Genomic DNA, 18,797 nt, shown 5'->3' with positions numbered 1-18,797 from the left:
AGACAGAGACCTGGGTCCTGTGTACAGGACATCCATCTTTATGTTCCTCCGCCCCCCTCGTAGGAACGAGAGCACCCCCCCGACTGGACGGAACAACGGCATGGTGGCCAAGGGGGCGGAGCCTGTCTCCCGCGGGGAAGCGGACGGGCAGCGGACGGAGCTCCCGGAGGTCAAGCGCGAGGTCAACGGCGTGGGCGCCCAGGAGACTCCGCCCACTCCGCCCACCCCGCCCGCGTCCTCGGGCCCCGGGTCCGACTGCAGGGACGGGGACGACAGGGGCGGGGGGGACAGGGACAGGGACCGGGACCGGGACAGGGGCGGGACCCCCCAGCCCAACGGCTGGGCAAATCACAGCACCCCCGCCCCCGGCCCGGCCCCGCCCCCGACCCAGGAGCCGCGGGAGGCGAAGGCGGGCGGGGAGAACGTGGTCCTGCGCAGGGGGTTCGTTCCCCGGACGCAGCCGGAGAGGCTGGCCCAGCGGAAGAGCTCTATGACGCAGCTGCAGCAGTGGGTGAACCAGCGCAGGGGACCGGGCATGCAGGACGACCTGCGCAGGTAACTGCACCGACTGCGCCTGGGGGGGGGTGGTTTAGGGGGTGGGGGAGGGATAGGGGGCAGGTTTACAATCACGCTGCTAAAACAATACATTTATAACAGTGTCTAAACAGTGCCTGAACCGATGCCTTCTTTAAAATGATTTATACCCTTTCACTTTTGGTATTTTTGACCGAATTTAACGTCAGCTAGCTTGCTAACGGTAGCTGCTGTCACTGACTGAGTCGACGGGGCGAGCGTAACGTTAGCTAGCTTGCTAGCGGTGGCCGCTGTCACTGACTGAGTCGACAGGGCGAGCGTAACGTCAGCTAGCTTGCTAACGGCGGCTGCTGTCACTGACTGAGTCGACAGGGCGAGCGTAGCGTTAGCTACCTTGCTAACGGTGGCTGCTGTCACTGACTGAGTCGACAGGGCGAGCGTAACGTTAGCTAGCTTGCTAACGGTGGCTGCTGTCACTGACTGAGTCGACAGGGCGAGCGTAACGTTAGCTAGCTTGCTAACGGTAGCTGCTGTCACTGACTGAGTCGACAGGGCGAGCGTAACGTTAGCTAGCTTGCTAACGGTGGCTGCTGTCACTGACTGAGTCGACAGGGCGAGCGTAACGTTAGCTAGTGAAGCCATGCGGTGCTGAAATCTGCGCTGCGATTCGGTCTGGTGGGCACTGGTCGCATGGGAACCGATTTTCGGTACCCAACCCTAGGAGGGACCGTTATTACAAACCAGATCAGGCACAGGTCAGAGACGTATCACATGCTTCAGTACGTCCAAGTAAATGAACCCTGTGTTCGTATTCAGATGCCCCTCTTTATCCAGGAAGCCTGCAGTCATTTACAAAGTTTAATTAGACTTAATTGTGGTTGTAATTCAAACTGTAGCCTTCAATGTCATGTATATGGTATTTATATAGTCATCAGTGCTTTGTCAATGGTCAATCTTATAATGTGCTTTATATCCTCAAATATAATGGGTCTAGAGGACAAAGGGTCATACCAACATTAATAATTTCCTTTATGAGTTCATTGCAGTTGATAAAAAGTACAGCCTGCAGTATAATTATATCTCTGTTGTAAAATGCCTGAGGATTTTTAAAGAGTTGATGATGAACATATTATACCTTATCTGCTGATACTAATGATTTCCTTTATGAGTTTATTTCGGTTGTCAAGGTTCAGCCTGCAGCATACAGTAATTTTATCTCTAATTGCATAAGTGTATTTTAAGTGCTGATGATGAAGCAGCGGATTACACCTTATCGCTCCATTTAATTTTCGTCGAATTCTCAGAACTTTATTAGTCCCTGTCTCTGTTGCAGCCCGTCCCGCTATTACACGGTGAGCAGGGGGGTCCCTGCGGACTACTACGGGCTGTACGGGGGCCCCCAGTACGTGGAGGAGTACCCGCTGTACCCCCCCGGGGTGCGGCCCGAGAGCATCTGCTCGGTGTCGGGGGCCTTCGACAGGCCGCCCCCCCCTCGCTGGGCCTCGGAGGAGAGGCGGCGCTCGCTGCGGGACGGGTCCGCGTACCCGCCGTGGATGATGCACCCGCCGCCGCCGCCGCAGCCGCCACAGCACCCGGGCTACTACACCCAGCTGGACTCGGCCCAGAATTCCATGCGGCGCCTGTCGCTGCAGCCGCGCTCCCGCTCGGTGCCGCGGTCCCCCTCCGCCGGGTCCCAGGGGCCCTACTCCCCCGGGCCCCGAAACTACGCCTCCCCGATGCGCTCGCCCAGCGCCCGCTTCGACCGCTGCGGGCCGGGCCGGATGCGGGACGACGTCATCTACGCCGATCCTGCCGTCTATGGTATCCGGAGGTCCATCAGCTCACCCAAGGTACCAGGCTCCTCCCACTCTGGCTACACTCCATTTTCTTCCTATAGGCTCATGTGCTGCATAGGTCTTAATTATCACAGATCAGCCAATGGATTCTCCGGTGAAGTAGGCCACTGTACAGCCATCTATGAGATGAATATAAATATACACTGTACAGCCATCTGTGAGATGAATATAAATATACACTGTACAGCCATCTGTGAGATGAATATAAATATACACTGTACAGCCATCTGTGAGATGAATATAAATATACACTGTACAGCCAACTTTTATTTTACTCCAGAAGTTAAAAAATCCTTACATTTCACTGTGGAGTTGGCAGTGTGCGCATTCTGCAGTATGTTCCTGGCTACTTCATCTTTGGATGCCATGCACCTGGTTCGCATAATAACAATTTACAGACTATTTACATTTGTGGAGCTGTGTGGTGAGCTGTTATTTTTTCTCATCCCTGCAATAGATAATGGAAAAAAACCCCATTGAGCGCTCCCTCCTCTGTGACTGTCAGCACTGCACTGAAACCTAACTGCTATTTAGCCCCCCCAGCAGTCCTTTTACACTCAACGCTTTTATTTCCTGCCTGACCAATTCCCTCTCCACTTCCTGTTTCAGTACGAGTATCCAGGCGACAGACGGTCCATGAGCCCGGGAATGTACCACTACAACTACCCCGCCTCCCCCTCTCTGCACGATAAGATGGTACGTCCTCACACGTATGGATCGTTTCTATTAACCTTGGGGACAGTGAACAGAAACGAGAGACATAAAGGTCTATCAGATAACATGCAGAGGTGATCACTGAAGCACAATCCCCCCCTTGCCCCCCTGCCCCTGCTGGAGGGACTCCCTGTCCTCTGCAGCTATGTGGGGGAATTTGTCCCTCTGTGATTTTGGGGTTGGTTGTGCCTCTGGTATTTCCGGTTGGAGCTTTCTGTAGGCGCAGTGGTTCCCTCTCTTTAGCTGTGGTTAGATCTCCATGCAGGTGTGCTTTTGGAGGTGGTGTCACGCTTAGCTGTCTCTGGGGGAGGGTGTGGCTACATCAGGGTGTGGGTCTGAGTGGGTGTGGCTGTCTGTTGGAGTGGGTTTGGGTGAGTGCGGTTGTCTGTATGTGTGTCTTTGGGATTGGGCGTAATTCCCGGTCTGACTGTCTGTCCATGCTGTTGTCTTTCTGTGGATGTGGGTGTGGCTCTATATATGTCGGTGTGGTTATTTGGAAGTGGGCGTGGCTGTGTGGATATTGTCATGGCTATATGGATGTGGATGTGGCTCTGTGGATGTGGGCATGGCTATATGTATGTGGGTGTGTCTCTGTGGATGTGGGCGTGTCTATATAGATGTGGGTGTGGCTCTGTGGAATTGGGCGTGTCTCTGTGAATGTGGGCATGGCTATATGTATGTGGCAATGTCTCTGTGGATGTGGGCGTGTCTATATAGATGTGGGTGTGGTTCTGTGGATATGGGCGTGTCTGTGGATGTGGGCATGGCTATATGCATATGGGCGTGGCTCTGTGGATGTGGGCCGTGCATGTTTGTGTGGCTTCCTGTGGTTGGCGGTTGCTGCAGCTGTTTCTGTGGGGGCGTGGTTTCGGGCTGCTGTTCTCAGACTCCGCCCACAGTGAGCCTGCTTCTCTTCCCCTCTCTTCCCTCTGCTGTCGCTTCCGCCGCTCGCCTCAGGAGGACATTTTAGACCTACAGCTGCAGAGGAACCTGGAGTACCTGGACCAGCAGGTGGGTCTGTCCCCGTCCCCCTGTGCCCACCCCCCCTAGTCCTGCAGCCCCCAGTCCCACACCCCCCCAGTCCCGCACCAGCAGGTCAGCCACGGAATGTGACTTTCACTTGCAGTTCCGAGGAAAACAAACGTCAGGAGAGATCCACATGTATGGCCTTCTGGGTAACTTGGCTTGACCTGCAATCAAATTAAGGCCTTGAGCCAAACTCCGGTTCACCAATCACAGTTCTCACAGGTGACATCTCCAATGCGAGAGCTTGTCTTCATTTATTTGTTCAGTGGAGGACACCAGCGTCCAGGAGAATGAATCCAGTACCTTACTGGAGCATTTGAGGTGTAGAATATGGCTGTGGTTATAACAGCAGTGTCCAGCCAGGAATTCAGATTCATAGAGGAAGAATGGATCTTAGGATGTGTAGTATAAGGGTGGCAGTGTAGTATGATGGGTAAGCAGCTGGTCTAACCTAAAGGTCACAGGTAGGATTCCCAGGTAGGACACTGCTGTTGTACCCTTGCTTCAGTGTACATCCAGCTGTATAAATGGATGCAATGTAAATGCTGTGTGAAATGTTATGGAAATCACTCTGGATAAGAGTGTCTGCTAAATGCTTGTCATGTAACGTTGGGATCTTGGAGTCCAGTGGTCTGACTGCTACGTCACCTACTGGCCCTTCAGTTCAGTCCTTGAGTAAGCTCACATTTCATAATATATATGATTTGCTTATGGGGTCAATGATATGATGTAACCAGGCTCTTGTCCATTGTAAAAGATCTGACGTGGTCTGATTTTAAAGTGCGTGCCAATGCTTTGATTGTATAAAATAGCTTTTCTGACCTTTCTGTAAGTATTCTTTAAAAAAATTATTATTCTGTAGTTATATCTCCGGGCAATTATGGTCACAGAGTCTAAAATGTTAACAAGTAATGACAGGCCAAGAAAACCACATTAGCGGCTCCGCGACCCGGCGGCCAAAAGGAGAATTAAAACATTAGAAGCGGGCTGTAGTGGCCTTCAGGGAATACGTGAAGGGGATGTAGAGCGACTGCACGGGGTAGAGTGTTAAATTATACATGGGTAGCGGCTGTGTAATTGGACTCCTCAGTGCTTGCGGCCGAGGTAAGTGGAGTTCTCAGAATGTCTGATGAGCAGGACGGGCCGGGGGGGTCGGGGGGGGGGGGGGGGGGGTGGTTTCAGGAGGAGTCATTGTGAAAGGACCAATGTCGCTTGCCGACTCAGGGGTGCTCGTTTTTGACCAAACCCCTCCCTCTGTTCTCCTTTCGCTGCCTTCCTCTCTGCTTCCCCCTGTTTTCACTGCATGACACTGTGTAAACACCGTATGACCAGAGGACCCCGGCTTCGCTGCTCTCTCACTGATGTGTAACGGTACCCCTGTGCGACTAGGAGCAATATACACTGCGTATCAGCGTAAAGTCTGCACAGAAAGAGCATATGGATGCCTTTAAAGTGCATCTATGCTTTTGGTTTTTCAGTATAAAAAAGATGGTAAAATTACCTTTAACTTATAATTTAAAGCACATATTTACTTGACCATGAAATCAACTGTCACTTTCCAGTAAAAGTCAATAAGTATATGGCGGCAAACCCAAGGAAACGTGTTTAGTTTGACATACCGCTGGTGCATTCAGTGCTAATGGCCCTTAAAATTCTGTGGTATGTCCCACAAATTACTTTCCCCTGGTGTTTACATGTTTCGCATAGTGGCCCTAGAAGCCTCCTAAACTCTGTAGCGGCTAAGAGCACGATCGAATGTCAAGTTCTCCATTGATAGGATGAAAAGAATCTCCCCTGTGGGGTTTAAACAGAGTTTAAGCCAGTCACACAGGCTCTCTGGCCTGGTGGGCGGGGCCAAGAGAGTGAGTGACGGACGGTGTGTGTTTCGCGCCCAGGTGTCAGAGGGAGATCACCTGATCAGCATGGTCACCCGATTGGTGGAGAATTCCTCACCCAGAGCAAAGCTCTACTCGCAAGTAAGAGAGGAGCGAGAGAGCCACAGAGAAGCAGGCTTGGGACCCCCATACCCCCCCCCCCCCACCCCCACCCGCTCACCACACACCCTTCCCCAAAATGTAGTCCCTTGGGTGGGGGGAACCTACTGCCAAGAGCGTCTCAGTTTAGTTGTCCATAAAGCGTAGGTTTAAATTACCCTCAAATTACATTTAACATTATTTGTAAAAAAAATTACATTATAGATCAAATGAATTATGCATTTCCTTTTCTTAAAAAAATATTCAGCCTGCAACATAACAGGAGCCTTTGGGCAGTTTTTAAAAAATATATTTTTTTATGGAAAGCTCACTCCACTCAGTCAAGTTGGACATCACACCTAGCGTGCTGGCAGGGCTGGGTGGAATGTGGCGAGCGTTTGTGGAGTACAGAAATACTCCCGGGGCTCAGTCCTGCTCCCAGAGACTGGGCCTGGAATCCCTTCAGCCTGCCGGTTCCCACAAAGCCTGCCTCTCTCTGCTCTCTGTCGCTGTAGCATGTGAATGCTGGACGTTGCGTTAGCCCCACAGCCCTTCTGGCGCAGGTTTTTCTTTCCTCGTCCAAGGTCTGAGTTCTCGGCTGGTTTTTTTCCTTTGATGTCTTGTGATCCAGTTTTTTTTCTCAGTTGTGAAGCCTGGCTTTGTCGATGTTGCACTGCCCCCATCACACCCCACCTCTTTCTCCCCCACACCCTGGTCGCTCCCCGTTTCCTAACCCCCCCCCCTTGCCCTGTTACCTGCATCTTGCTTTGATGCATGCGTCCTCCATTCCAATCCACCCAAGGCAAACGGTGTGCAAAGGCCTCTGGGAACAGTATTAGACTCAATCGAAGACGATCGAGTCTTTAACCGTGTGTACAGACTCGATCATATTTACACATGGTTGCTGTACAATTCTTTTATCCCCACCCCCAAAAGTTTGATTTTTGGATTCAGCAGAAGCCCCCCATTCATAACATAGCAGGTTTTTCTTTTAACTGCTTGAAGGTTTTGAAGATAATGTCCTTTCCTCGTATTTTGTAGTCTTTCATCTGCATCAGGCTATTCTCCACTGAGAATAGTCTGAGTTTTGAGTCCTGTTTCTAAGTCCTGTCAGTCATTCATGTGCTTTTCTTTCCCGTGTAGGCACCCCCATTCCATGACCTCTACAGAGACTTGCACCCGGCGTTCAAGGCCAACGAGATGGAGATCAACGTAAGACACTCCCCCTTTTGGCTCTCTCCACTGTGGTAGCAAAGCGTGTAATCCCAGGGCTTTGGACATGCCTATCATTTATCCTCGCGCTTAATATTTAATTCCCTCAAATTTCAGTTCCCACGGTGACCATGTACTGTATCTCTGTTCTTCTTCCTTCTCCCCTGAGTCGGCAGTATTTATTTCCATGGTTATAAATATGTCTCTGTGTCTTTCAAAGAACTGACATTTTGGAAGGATGAGAAGTGGAACCTTTTCAATTTGGTGTAACTGAAAGTATTCCACTTCTCTTGATGACCCACATCACTTCCCTGGCTTTCCACTTTCCTTCTTTCCTTCCGTCCTTCTCTCCTTCCTTCTTTCTTCTGTCTTTATGTTTATTTCTGTCTTGGTGTGATCTTCCTCTCTCCTTGTCTCTGTTTTATTTCCCTTTCTTTTCCTCTGTTTTTAATGCAGAAACTCCTGGGGCGACTCTGTGAACAGAACAGGATACTGAAGGATCAGGAGGCTGTGGTGCACCGTCTGCGAGCAGACAAGGTAACCCATCCTCTCTGACCTCTGACCCCTAGTGACCTCTGACCTCTCAGCTCAGTAGTTAAAAATACACCTCTGAACACCTTGAATTTGGGGTCTCAAACTCCAGTCCTGGAGGGCTGCAGTCTCTGCTGGTTTTTGTGATTTCCTTTAAATCAGCAGCCAATTTAGACCCTGGAAACAAGGTGTGCTAGCCATTTAGCCAATCGATTAAGCACTAATAAATTAAGCACTTTAAAAAACAGCAGACACAGTGGCAAACACAGGATTTGCCTGCTATAAATACTGCCAACCTCCTCTCCCACCTCACCGCTGATTTGGTTTTGCTGTGCTGTTCTCAGGACAGCCTGGAGGGGGCGCTGGTGGCTACTCATCAGGAGCTGGACCTTTACCGGGGTCAGTCCGCAGTGACTGACAAGCTTCAGCTGAAGAAAGAGACCCTGCAGAACCAGCTTATCAACATCCGGGGAGAGCTCTCTCAGGCATCGAGTGTAAGTCTCGAGGACATGGTGGAGCCATTGTGGTGCCTAGCACATGTCTAACTTAGGGTTGGCAGGGTGAGAGGGTGGGGGTGGCAGTGTAGTACAATGGGCAAGAAGCTGGGAGCCTATCCCAGCGTGCATTGGGCGAGAGGCAGGAATACACCCTGGACAGGCCTACAATCTATCGCAGGGCACACACACCATTCACTCACCATTCACACCTATGGGCAATTTAGAGTCTCCAATTCACCTACCTGCATGTCTTTGGACTGTGGGAGGAAACCGGAGTACCCGGAGGAAACCCACATAGACATGTGGAAAACATGCAAACTCCACACAGAAAGACCCCAAGCCGAGATTTGAACCCAGGACCTTCTTGCTGTGAGGCGACAGTGCTACCCACTGCACCACCGCGTGGCCCATGTTACGCCATCATGCCGGATGAAATTTGAACGTATCCTGCTTTGTGTCTTCAGGCCCTGACCACCACCAGGATGGAGTTTGAGGCGCTGGAGGACGAGGTCAACGCTGTCCACGGTGACCTCTGGGAGCAGCTGAATGCTGGCGGGCAGGTAGTTAGACAGCCCTCCGTTATCAGGACCCCAGACAGGACCCCAGCTCCTGCTGGTATGTCACAGGCTGTGGTCACTGGAGCGTGAACTCCGTCAGTGACGTGACGTGTCATGTGATGTTCATTGGAATATTTAAGGAGGTAAATCAATCGAACCGCAACCGCCATCACCAGAATCAAATAATCGTTACCTGCCTCTGGCCAATGCCGGTTCCGTTCTGATAAATTAATACGTCTTTTACTGTGTTCAAATGGAAAGCGATTTAATCGTTGTTCCATATAATCGAAAGGCCCTCCCATCGAGCGCTGAATTTAGCCGCTCAGGAGAACAGCTCCACATTCACTGTGTTGCGTAACCGCGGGAGAGCACTCCACTTAAAGTCAAAGGTTTTTTTTTTATTAACGATCAATAATTAAAGCGGGTTGCATTATTTATCCGCCATCATTAATGCAACGGCACAGCGTCCCGCTTTTTCGTCGTTGGGCTGGCTTCTGCTGGAGCTCAATAATGCATGAGCCGCGGCGCGCGGTGTTCCTCCACGAAGAACAACGGAGGGGCCCCGCTCTCAATGGGGCTCTTCAGCGGGCCTGAACAATGCCCGCGCACATGGGAGATGTGCTCTAAGAGGCGGGGCTTGTGCGAACAGGGCTAGGGAAGCGGCGCTGCGCGCTGCAGAGCGCGCGGCCGCTCCTCTCTGTTCACGGAGAGACAATGGGAGTCCTTCACCCGTTCTAGTGCTATTCTCCGCCAGTGATTACGCACGGCTTTTTACTGTTCTATTTTAACAGTTCAATTCTGAAACAGAGTGGGCAGTCAAGGAAAATATTATTTGTAGGCATAGCAATGGGTCTGGTAAAAAAAAATCGAACCTCTGTGCGTGCGTTCTGTACGTGAGGGGGAGGGTGCATGTGTGTTCGTAGAGAAATTGTAGAGTTGGTGACTGGACACGACTCAGTACAATTTACTGTTTAGTCCTTTGGAGGATACTTTCAGCTGAAGTGACTTACAAAAAGTGCCATTTATATGGTAATCAAACACCACAAGAGCTACCACAACAGGCCTGAATTACTTTGTTCACCTGGAGCAATCCTTTCAAAAGCTGACAGCATCTTTAATCTTCCTCTTCGCAGAATGAGCTGCTACAGAGACATCTTCACAAGGAGTTCTGGAGGATCCAGGATGTGTTGGAGGGACTGCACAAGAACAACCCATCACGGGGCACGGACACTGCCAAGCACAGAGGTACTGACATAGGGGCAGTACTGACACTATCTGGCCCAGAGATACTGACATAGGGGCAGTACTGACACTATCTGGCACATAGATACTGACATATGGGCAGTACTGATGGTACCAGGCCCAGAGATAGTGACTTAGGAGCAGTACTGACACTACCAGACACAGAAGTACTGACAGCAGGGGCAGTACTGACGCTACCAGGCCCAGAGATACTGACATAGGGGCAGTACTGACATCAGCCAGAGATATTGCACAGAATTTTCAGAGCAGCGTTTGTAAAATAATCCACAGAGATAAGGTTCCTAGACTGTCACTCCAGTAACATTCCCACAGTGTAACAGGGTACTGTGTAACAGGGTGCAGTGTAACAGGATACAGTGTAACAGGATGCAGTGTAACGGGATGCAGTGTAACAGGGTTCAGTGTAACAGGATGCAGTGTAACAGAATCCAGTGTAACGGGGTTCAGTGTAACAGGATGCAGTGTAACAGGGTGCAGTGTAACAGAATCCAGTGTAACGGGGTTCAGTGTAACAGGGTTCAGTGTAACAGGATGCAGTGTAACAGGGTTCAGTGTAACAGGGTTCAGTGTAACAGGATGCAGTGTAACAGGGTTCAGTGTAACAGGGTTCAGTGTAACAGGGTGCAGTGTAACAGGGTGCAGTGTAACAGAATCCAGTGTAACGGGGTTCAGTGTAACAGGGTTCAGTGTAACAGGATGCAGTGTAATGGGGTTCAGTGTAACAGGGTTCAGTGTAACAGGGTTCAGTGTAACAGGGTGCTGTGTAACAGGATGCAGTGTAACGGGGTGCAGTGTAACAGGGTACTGTGTAACAGGATGCAGTGTAACGGGGTGCAGTGTAACAGGGTTCATTGTAATGGGGTTCAGTGTAACGGGGTTCAGTGTAACAGGGTGCTGTGTAACAGGATGCAGTGTAACAGAATCCAGTGTAACGGGGTTCAGTGTAAGGTGCAGTGTATAGAGGTCTGTCCCTGACTGTCCCTCTCTCTGCTCCAGTGACCAGTGGGGCCTCAGGCTCCTTCTGCACAAACAGCCCCGCCAGCCCGCTGAGCTCCGTCAGCCTCACCAGCCCCCTCAGCCCCTTCTCCCCCGTCTCCGGGTCCCAGGCGTCCCCCACCAAACCGGTGGGCCTGGAGGTGAGTGGCCTGCCATGTGACACATCTCTGTTACATTACATTACATTACGTTATGTTATGTTACATTACACTACACTAGATTACACTACATTACATTACACTACATTACGTTACGTTACACTACATTACATCACACTACATGACGTTCCATTACACTACATTACACTACACTGCATTACACTACATTACGTTACATTACATTACACTACATTGCATTACATTACATTACACTACATTATACTACATTACATTACACTACATTATACTACATTACATTACACTACATTGCATTACATTACACTACATTACGTTACGTTACACTACATTACATTACACTACATGACGTTACATTACACTACATTACACTACATTGCATTACATTACACTACATTATGTTACATTACACTACATTATACTACATTACATTACACTACATTACACTTCACTACTTTACAGTAAATTATATTACACTACATTACATTACACTGCCTTACTGGAATTCAGTGGTGGCCTCTCATACACTTTAACATGATCAACACCCTGAACCAGACCTGGGTCAAATACGTATTTGTTTTGGATTCAAAAACGTTTCTGTGCTCAGCTGATCTTGCCTGCTGTAATTGAGCCTGCCAATATGACCAGAAGGCAGTGTTTGCACTTTTTGAGAGCACTTAATTTGTTCCAATACACCAGACAAGATTACTAAGTAGAAAAAGTATTTGAATCCAAAACAAATATGTATCTGACCCAAATAGAAAATGTTTTTTTCCAGAAAATAAATGAGATAAAATAATGTCCCAGACCATTTTGTACTTTGAAAGGAAATTGTATTGGGTGGTAAGTGTGCGATGTTTACGGATGTTTACGGTCTCTGTCCAATCAATGCGTCAGAGGAGTACAGCATCGACCTCACTGATGCCCGAGAACTCTATTCCTAAAAGCCTTCCCATAATCCTCTCTGCTCTCTCTGCCTGGCTTTGCCGCACCTCCTAATATGCTACGCTCTCTCCTGCCTCCTTCCCTCCCTCTTCTCTTTCTCTCTCTCCTCTATCTTTCTCTCTGTCACTCTTCTCTTCTCAATCTCTCCCTCTCTCTCTGTTTTCTCCCTCTCGCTCTCTTTCTCTCCGTCGCTGTAGGACGTTGGGCCCCCGCGGCCCCCTCTCCCTAAATCCTACCTCCCCCTGGAAACGTGCCCCCCCATGCCCCCGTCAGTGCCCCCCCTGCCCTATGAGAGCAGTGCCTGGCTGCACGGCGTAGGCCTGCCGTCAGGCAGCTCGGAGGACGGCTACGGCAACGCCGGGGAGTCTCGCCGCCGACAGGTACCTACGCGGGGGCGGACCCGGAGAGCCCCCACCTGTCCTCCACGCGCCAGGAGCCGCAGTCACACCCACCCCCCTTTCATAACCACAGGCCCCTCCCATCCCCCCCCCACCCCACCCACACATCATCCTCCATCCTACACCTACATCCGCCCCCCCCGCCCGCCCGCCCACACATCATCCTCCATCCTACACCTACACCTACATCCGCCCCCCCCCCCCCCCGCGGCCTGCTGTTTACATTCCTGCTTCAGCACCTCCCTCCTCTTCCTCCTGCTGCTGCTCTTCATCCTCCATCTCTGTGTTCCCTCTCCAAGCGCAGGGTCTGTAGTTATCAGGCTGTATGAGCTCAGCCCAGTAACCACAGCTGTTTGTGAACAATGAATCCAGGAGTGCTCTGTGTTTGGTGAATTTTAACAGAAATTCATTCAGGCGTTGAACCAGGCTAACCGTTACTATATTTGTCTATATTTTTTTAGAATTCATCCATTGCGATTGGTACCTTACACAAAATACAAAACTATTTGGGTGAAATTATAGCATAGTGTCTGAGTATAAACAGCGCAAACTATTTTTCTCCCCTTTGGATGATGCACATGGTGTGTCAGGGAGCCTCTTTTCGATAGCCTGGAGCTCTCCGTGTTCTTTTCTCTGTGCCATCGATCAAAGTCTCACACACAGACTGCGTCCTGCTTTGTCCTTCCAGCACAAGTACAGTTTCCGCTCGGAGTCTTCGACGGGGGAGAAGACCAACAGCGGCGACCGCCTGGAGTCGGACCAAGAGCGCCAAACCAACACAAACAAAGGTAGCGAACAGAGCGGACGTCTACCGTTGTGTCGGGCAAAGCCATTTCAAAGGCCCAGTACTGGTGGGCCCATTGCTTCGAACAAAGCGCACAGCCCATGTTCCCATAGACTATCTTACGTGGACATTGGTTTGTAGGTTGTAATCTGATTCGTTGCACTCTGTCTTTCTGTCTATGAACAGTCGGCGTCGTCCCCCCCCGGACTAAGTCCCCCACGGAAGACACCTTCGATGGGGTACCCCGCAGGAATGGCAAGGTCCCCAATGGACACATCACCAGGGTGTGTAACTAACGCAGCGACACAGCTAAGGTTTATCCAGAAACACTCTCACACTCACTCGGACATCACCAGGGTGTGTAACTAACGAAGCGACACAGCTAAGGTTCATCCAGAAAGACTCTCACACTCACTCGGACATCACCAGGGTGTGTAACTAACTCAGCGACACAGCTAAGGTTCATCCAGAAACACTCTCACACTCACTCAGACATCACCAGGGTGTGTAACTAATGCAGCAACACAGCTAAGGTTTATCCAGAAACACTCTCACACTCACTCGGACATCACCAGGGTGTGTAACTAATGCAGCAACACAGCTAAGGTTTATCCAGAAACACTCTCACACTCACTCAGACATCACCAGGGTGTGTAACTAACGCAGCAACACAGCTAAGGTTTATCCAGAAACACTCTCACACTCACTCAGACATCACCAGGGTGTGTAACTAACGCAGCGACACAGCTAAGGTTTATCCAGAAACACTCTCACACTCACTCAGACATCCACTACAGTGAAGCATTCTTAATTAGTCCTTCACCTCCGCACAGACAATATTAGATAACACTGTCTGAGCCTATGGCACATCCTAAGAGAAGGGGTTGCCACAGTCTTGGTGCTATACACTCAAGATCAGGTTTTAAATGTTTATTTGAAGATGTAAAATGGAGATATGTGCTCTAAATCAGTAATATGAAGTGTTGAGCCTTTTTTAAAAATATTTAGTTTGCACTGCCAAAATGTACCTATACACATTGATTAGGGCATTGGTAGCCAACCCTATTCCTGGAAATCTACCATCCTGTAGGCTTTCACTCCAACCCTAACAAAGCCACACCTCCTTCAACAGCTAGAGATCCTGTTCAGTTGTTAATTACTAGAATCAGGTGTGTCAAATTAGGGTTGGAGTGAAAACCTACAGGATGGTATATCTTCAGGAACAGGGTTGGTTACCACTGGATTAGGGTGGTGGCTGCGAAGCACAGTGAGGAAGAGGAAGGGGGGGCGGGGTGATGGAACCGGTGAGGTAAGAGGCGGGTGTGTTTCCGTGTGTCCCAGGAGCGGCCGAAGAGCGCGGTGTTCCCCGCGGAGGTGAAGTCCAAAATGAGCGTGGAGGAGCAGAACGAGAGGATCAGGAGGAACCAGAGCAGCTCCATGCGGGACAAGAGGCGGAGCCTAAACCTCTCCAACTCCGACAGCTTCAAGAGCACGACGAACTACAGAGTGGTGCGTGGCGCACGCGTGCGTGCCCGGTCCTGCGTCGGGCCGCAGCGTCCGCCACTAGCGCTAACGCTTACGGGCGATTGGCCGCAGCCCGAGCCCTGGCCCTTTCTGATTGGCCCCTTCTTCTCCGCTCAGGTTCGGCGGAGGCTGACGGCGCACGAGGTCGACATCAAAGACCTGGAGGCGGCGGTGCGGGGGGAGGGGGTGGAGTCGCCGCGGGAAGAGATCGCGCGGCTGAGGCGGCTACAGGGCGATCCCGACAACTACAGCGCGGACATCAGTAAAGAGGTGTGTGACCGTCGCATGATGCCTGCATGGCTGACATTACATTGCATTACGTTTATTTGGCAGACGATTTTATCGAAAGCGACGTACAAAAGTGCACAGCAAAGGTTATTGGAACAACTACAAAACGCAGGTCCGATAAGGTACAATACTCATTTTGTAACAGTTATTTCTGGCCAAGAACACAAAATCCAGTTCACACAGTGAACATTACTCTGACCTAACATATGCTAAGTCAAACTAGGGGGAAGTACAAGCTACAACATCAGGACGATGATACAAAGTACAATAAGTGCTGGAATGGAGGTACATGTAACAAGAGTGGCCCTAAGCACTGTGGGTAGCTCCTGTTAGAGCTCTCTGGAATTCAGTCAGGTGATACTGCTATTATTGATAACAAAAATAAATCTAACATTTTTCTGTTATCCTGGCCAAGGTGATTATCATGAAACCTGCAGACAGTTTCTTAAAACACGTTGTACGATGCCATAATTATCGTTTGATAAGGGACTCAAATTAGAGGTTGAAATGTGTATTTTAGCTGTGGGTTGCTCAGCCCACATCAAATGAAATTCCCCTGATATGGTGGACTGACAGTGACCCCTGATAAAAAGCATTCGGGTCAGTTTTATTTTATCCTAGAACGAGCGTACGCATCTTCCGTCTCCTGACCTCAGTCTTTCTCTCGATCCGCAGCTGTCGGGACCCGACATGGTCACGATCCCTGAGCGCTATTTGGACATAGAGCCCAGCGTCCCCCTCAGCCCCGAGGAACAGCGCGAGAAAGAGAAGAAGGTGGAGAGGATCAAGACGCTCATCGCCAAATCAAAGTATGGCCTGCACTGACCCCCCTACCCCTTACCCCCCTCCAGAGTGAAGCAAAACCGTATCAACTAATGACAAAGCTAAAGTAGGCCAGGGCTGCTAGGAGAAAAGCAAGGATACTCACAGGCTATGTCTGTATATTAGTTATACTGACTGTATATACTGAGATGGAAGCCCTATGAGTGACAGTTGACCACATTGGACAGGGTGGCCTAGGCAGCCATTTTGAATAGTCACTTTCCAATATGGCCGCCATGGCTTTTGCGCACAGTTGAACAGAGCAGGAGCGGGTGGCACTCCGTGCCGTAGGTTCCCGTGGCTCAAACGCTTCCCCCCTCCGGCTCTTTCCCAGCTTGCAGAACGCGGTTCCACTGCTGGACGGCCATTTTGAATAGTCTTTTCCCAATATGGCCGCCATAGCTTTTGCGCACAGTGAATAGAGCAGGGGTAGGTGGTTCCCGTGGCTGAAACGCTTCCTCCTCTGGCTCTTCCCCAGCATGCAGAACGCGGTCCCGCTCCTGGACGGGCCCGTGGACCGGCACGCCGACCACGAGCAGAAGCTGCAGCTGGAGGAGAAGCGGATCGAGATCTCCTGCGCCCTGGCGGCCGAGGCGTCCCGCCGCAGCCGGCTCCTGTCCGGTGAGGAAGCCTGCCGCGCCCCCGACGCCGCGCCCTCCTCCCCGCCGGACTGCGCCGACGAGGCTCCGCCGCCAGGGGCGCACCCGACCCCCCCCCAGTCCCCCCCCCTTCACCCCCACACCTCATAGCGGGGGCCGCGGTCTCCCGCATGCTCTACAGAGGCGACTCCGACGGGCTCTCACTGAAGGCTTTTAATCCGAGCGATGCGAAATGATCGGCCTCAGCCAGCGCTGCACCAAACAGCGTTTATCCGCGATCCCTTTCCGAAAATTCTGAATGTTTCGTCTCATGTTATAAGTCAATCCCAGTGCCCCTGAAGCCTAACTACGTGATTATTATTTCCTGGAAACCAGAACACACTTCCAAAATATTTTTCCACGCTTTGCAAATCACTGAGAAACAAAAAACGCATTCAGCGCACCTTAATTTCTACAGGTGTAGATAGAGGTCATACAGAGGTCACAGATGCAAGGTGAGGGAATGTGCTGAAACGTTTCCTACCTGCACATGTTCATTAATGGACTAAATGGACTGCTTTTATCCAAAGCGCTTTACAATTGATGCCTCTCATTCGCCAGAGCAGTTAGGGGTTAGGTGTCTTGCTCAAGGACACTTCGACACACCCAGGCCGGGGTTTGAACCAGCAACCCTCCGACTGCCAGACAATCGCTCTTACCTCCTGAGCTATGTCACCCCATTAATTAATAATACTTCTTTTGGGAGGCACTCGCATAGATTTATAACACGAGCGAATGGATTCAGAGTACTTTCTCAACAGAGGAAATTTTGGAAATGTTTGCCCCCTTTTGATCACGCGACCCCAGGCTGACCCCCGGGTCCAGTAAAGATTCATTTAGAGTTCGGAGTGCAGCCCACTTCCTGAAGTGTCCCACTTTTTCCATCCAAAATTCACTTTGTGAAACTTAAACTAAAGTATAATAAAGTGGGAGACTTCAGAGGCACAGACTAGTTCAAAACGGAATGCCTTCAAAGTGAGCGGAAGAGAAAAAATTTTGTAAATAAATTTGCTCTGGGTCTCCTTTGCTTTGCAGCATTGAACATTTCAGGCAGTTTATTACTTTACCAAAGAGGCTTGGAAAGCCCTCATAAGAAGCTTTAGCTGTGTATCACGGCTCAGTGAAACACCGCACCCTGTTTTCCATTCCACGTCACTCATTTAATTAACTCTGTAATCATACATTTTATTATATTAGGTGGATAAGGCCATCAGCCAAGTAAATAAGGATTTAAGTAAATTTAAGGATACGATATGGTACTATTACTGAAATAGCTTCATGTGAACGTAGGGATTCTGATTGTTAAGGCACTGTTAATTTCCTGTCCTCCCTGTTATTTTATATTAAATTCCACTCCTCCAGTAAAATAATTTTTTTTTTTAAACACAGCACGTGGCTCCCCCTGCTGGTCTCATACCGTCACTGTGCCTCAGCTGCGTGAACTACAGTACAGTGTCTTTTTTTCTTTCTTTTCCGGTTTGCACCTATTTTTGTTTTTTCACCTCATTCCATTCCATTTCAGCTCAGTGCGCCCCCAGCTCCACAGCCTCGCCCACCAGCCTGGCCCCCACCCCCTCTGCTGACCACGACTCCCCCCAGTTCATGAAGGTGTGAGTCTGCGCAGGTGAGTCCCGTGTAGCTCCTCCCTCTCAATAACTTTAGCTCCGCCCATCCAACAGTTCCTCACTCCCTGTTCAGGGCCTGATTTACTTTAGCATGTGCTAAACCAGTAACCTGACCAATGATTGGTCATGGTATTTGTTTTGCACCAATCGTTGGTTGTGTTACCAGTTTTGCATGCTAAAAGGTTTTGCAGATGCTGAAGGTCATAATAAATCAAGATCTGAAGTCCAAGCAAAATGTCTATAATGTTGCTGTGTTGTCATTCTTGCGGTTTTCAAAACTGCTTTTGTACATTGTTTGTTCGGTTTTGATTTTTGTTGTGCTGTGTGGTTAAAAAATGGAACTGCTAGGAGTCACATGGGTATTATAAACGTTTAGGGCCACAGATTTACTGCACACACCAATGAATTACACGTAACTTTTAAGAGGAGTGAAGTTTTTACAACTTTGTAATTTTTTTTTTATTATGACAATCATTTTCA

The 18,797-nt window shown here is 49.9% G+C and overlaps 1 protein-coding gene across 11 annotated transcripts in view; it reads left to right on the top strand.

Moving 5' to 3' along the window:
- Positions 1–18,797, top strand: part of plekha6 (pleckstrin homology domain containing, family A member 6) — a 104,677-nt gene that overhangs the window by 81,344 nt on the left and 4,536 nt on the right. For all 11 annotated transcript variants that reach the window (XM_064306240.1, XM_064306237.1, XM_064306239.1 and 8 more), the window contains 19 exons: positions 64–555; positions 1,868–2,384; positions 3,000–3,086; positions 4,062–4,115; positions 6,026–6,106; positions 7,247–7,315; positions 7,772–7,852; positions 8,191–8,340; positions 8,808–8,903; positions 10,034–10,145; positions 11,160–11,299; positions 12,436–12,618; positions 13,325–13,424; positions 13,607–13,704; positions 14,762–14,929; positions 15,062–15,214; positions 15,908–16,041; positions 16,533–16,675; positions 18,215–18,316. In XM_064306240.1, coding sequence (XP_064162310.1) covers positions 64–555; positions 1,868–2,384; positions 3,000–3,086; positions 4,062–4,115; positions 6,026–6,106; positions 7,247–7,315; positions 7,772–7,852; positions 8,191–8,340; positions 8,808–8,903; positions 10,034–10,145; positions 11,160–11,299; positions 12,436–12,618; positions 13,325–13,424; positions 13,607–13,704; positions 14,762–14,929; positions 15,062–15,214; positions 15,908–16,041; positions 16,533–16,675; positions 18,215–18,306 — 2,950 coding nt within the window. In that variant the 3' untranslated portion in view covers positions 18,307–18,316. The remainder of the gene's footprint in view (positions 1–63; positions 556–1,867; positions 2,385–2,999; positions 3,087–4,061; positions 4,116–6,025; positions 6,107–7,246; positions 7,316–7,771; positions 7,853–8,190; positions 8,341–8,807; positions 8,904–10,033; positions 10,146–11,159; positions 11,300–12,435; positions 12,619–13,324; positions 13,425–13,606; positions 13,705–14,761; positions 14,930–15,061; positions 15,215–15,907; positions 16,042–16,532; positions 16,676–18,214; positions 18,317–18,797) is intronic.

The sequence above is a fragment of the Anguilla rostrata genome, chromosome 13 (genome assembly GCF_018555375.3).
Source record: "Anguilla rostrata isolate EN2019 chromosome 13, ASM1855537v3, whole genome shotgun sequence".
Taxonomy (NCBI): domain Eukaryota; kingdom Metazoa; phylum Chordata; class Actinopteri; order Anguilliformes; family Anguillidae; genus Anguilla; species Anguilla rostrata.
Note: the sequence above shows the minus strand (reverse complement) of the source record. Positions and strands in the feature narration are given on the sequence as shown.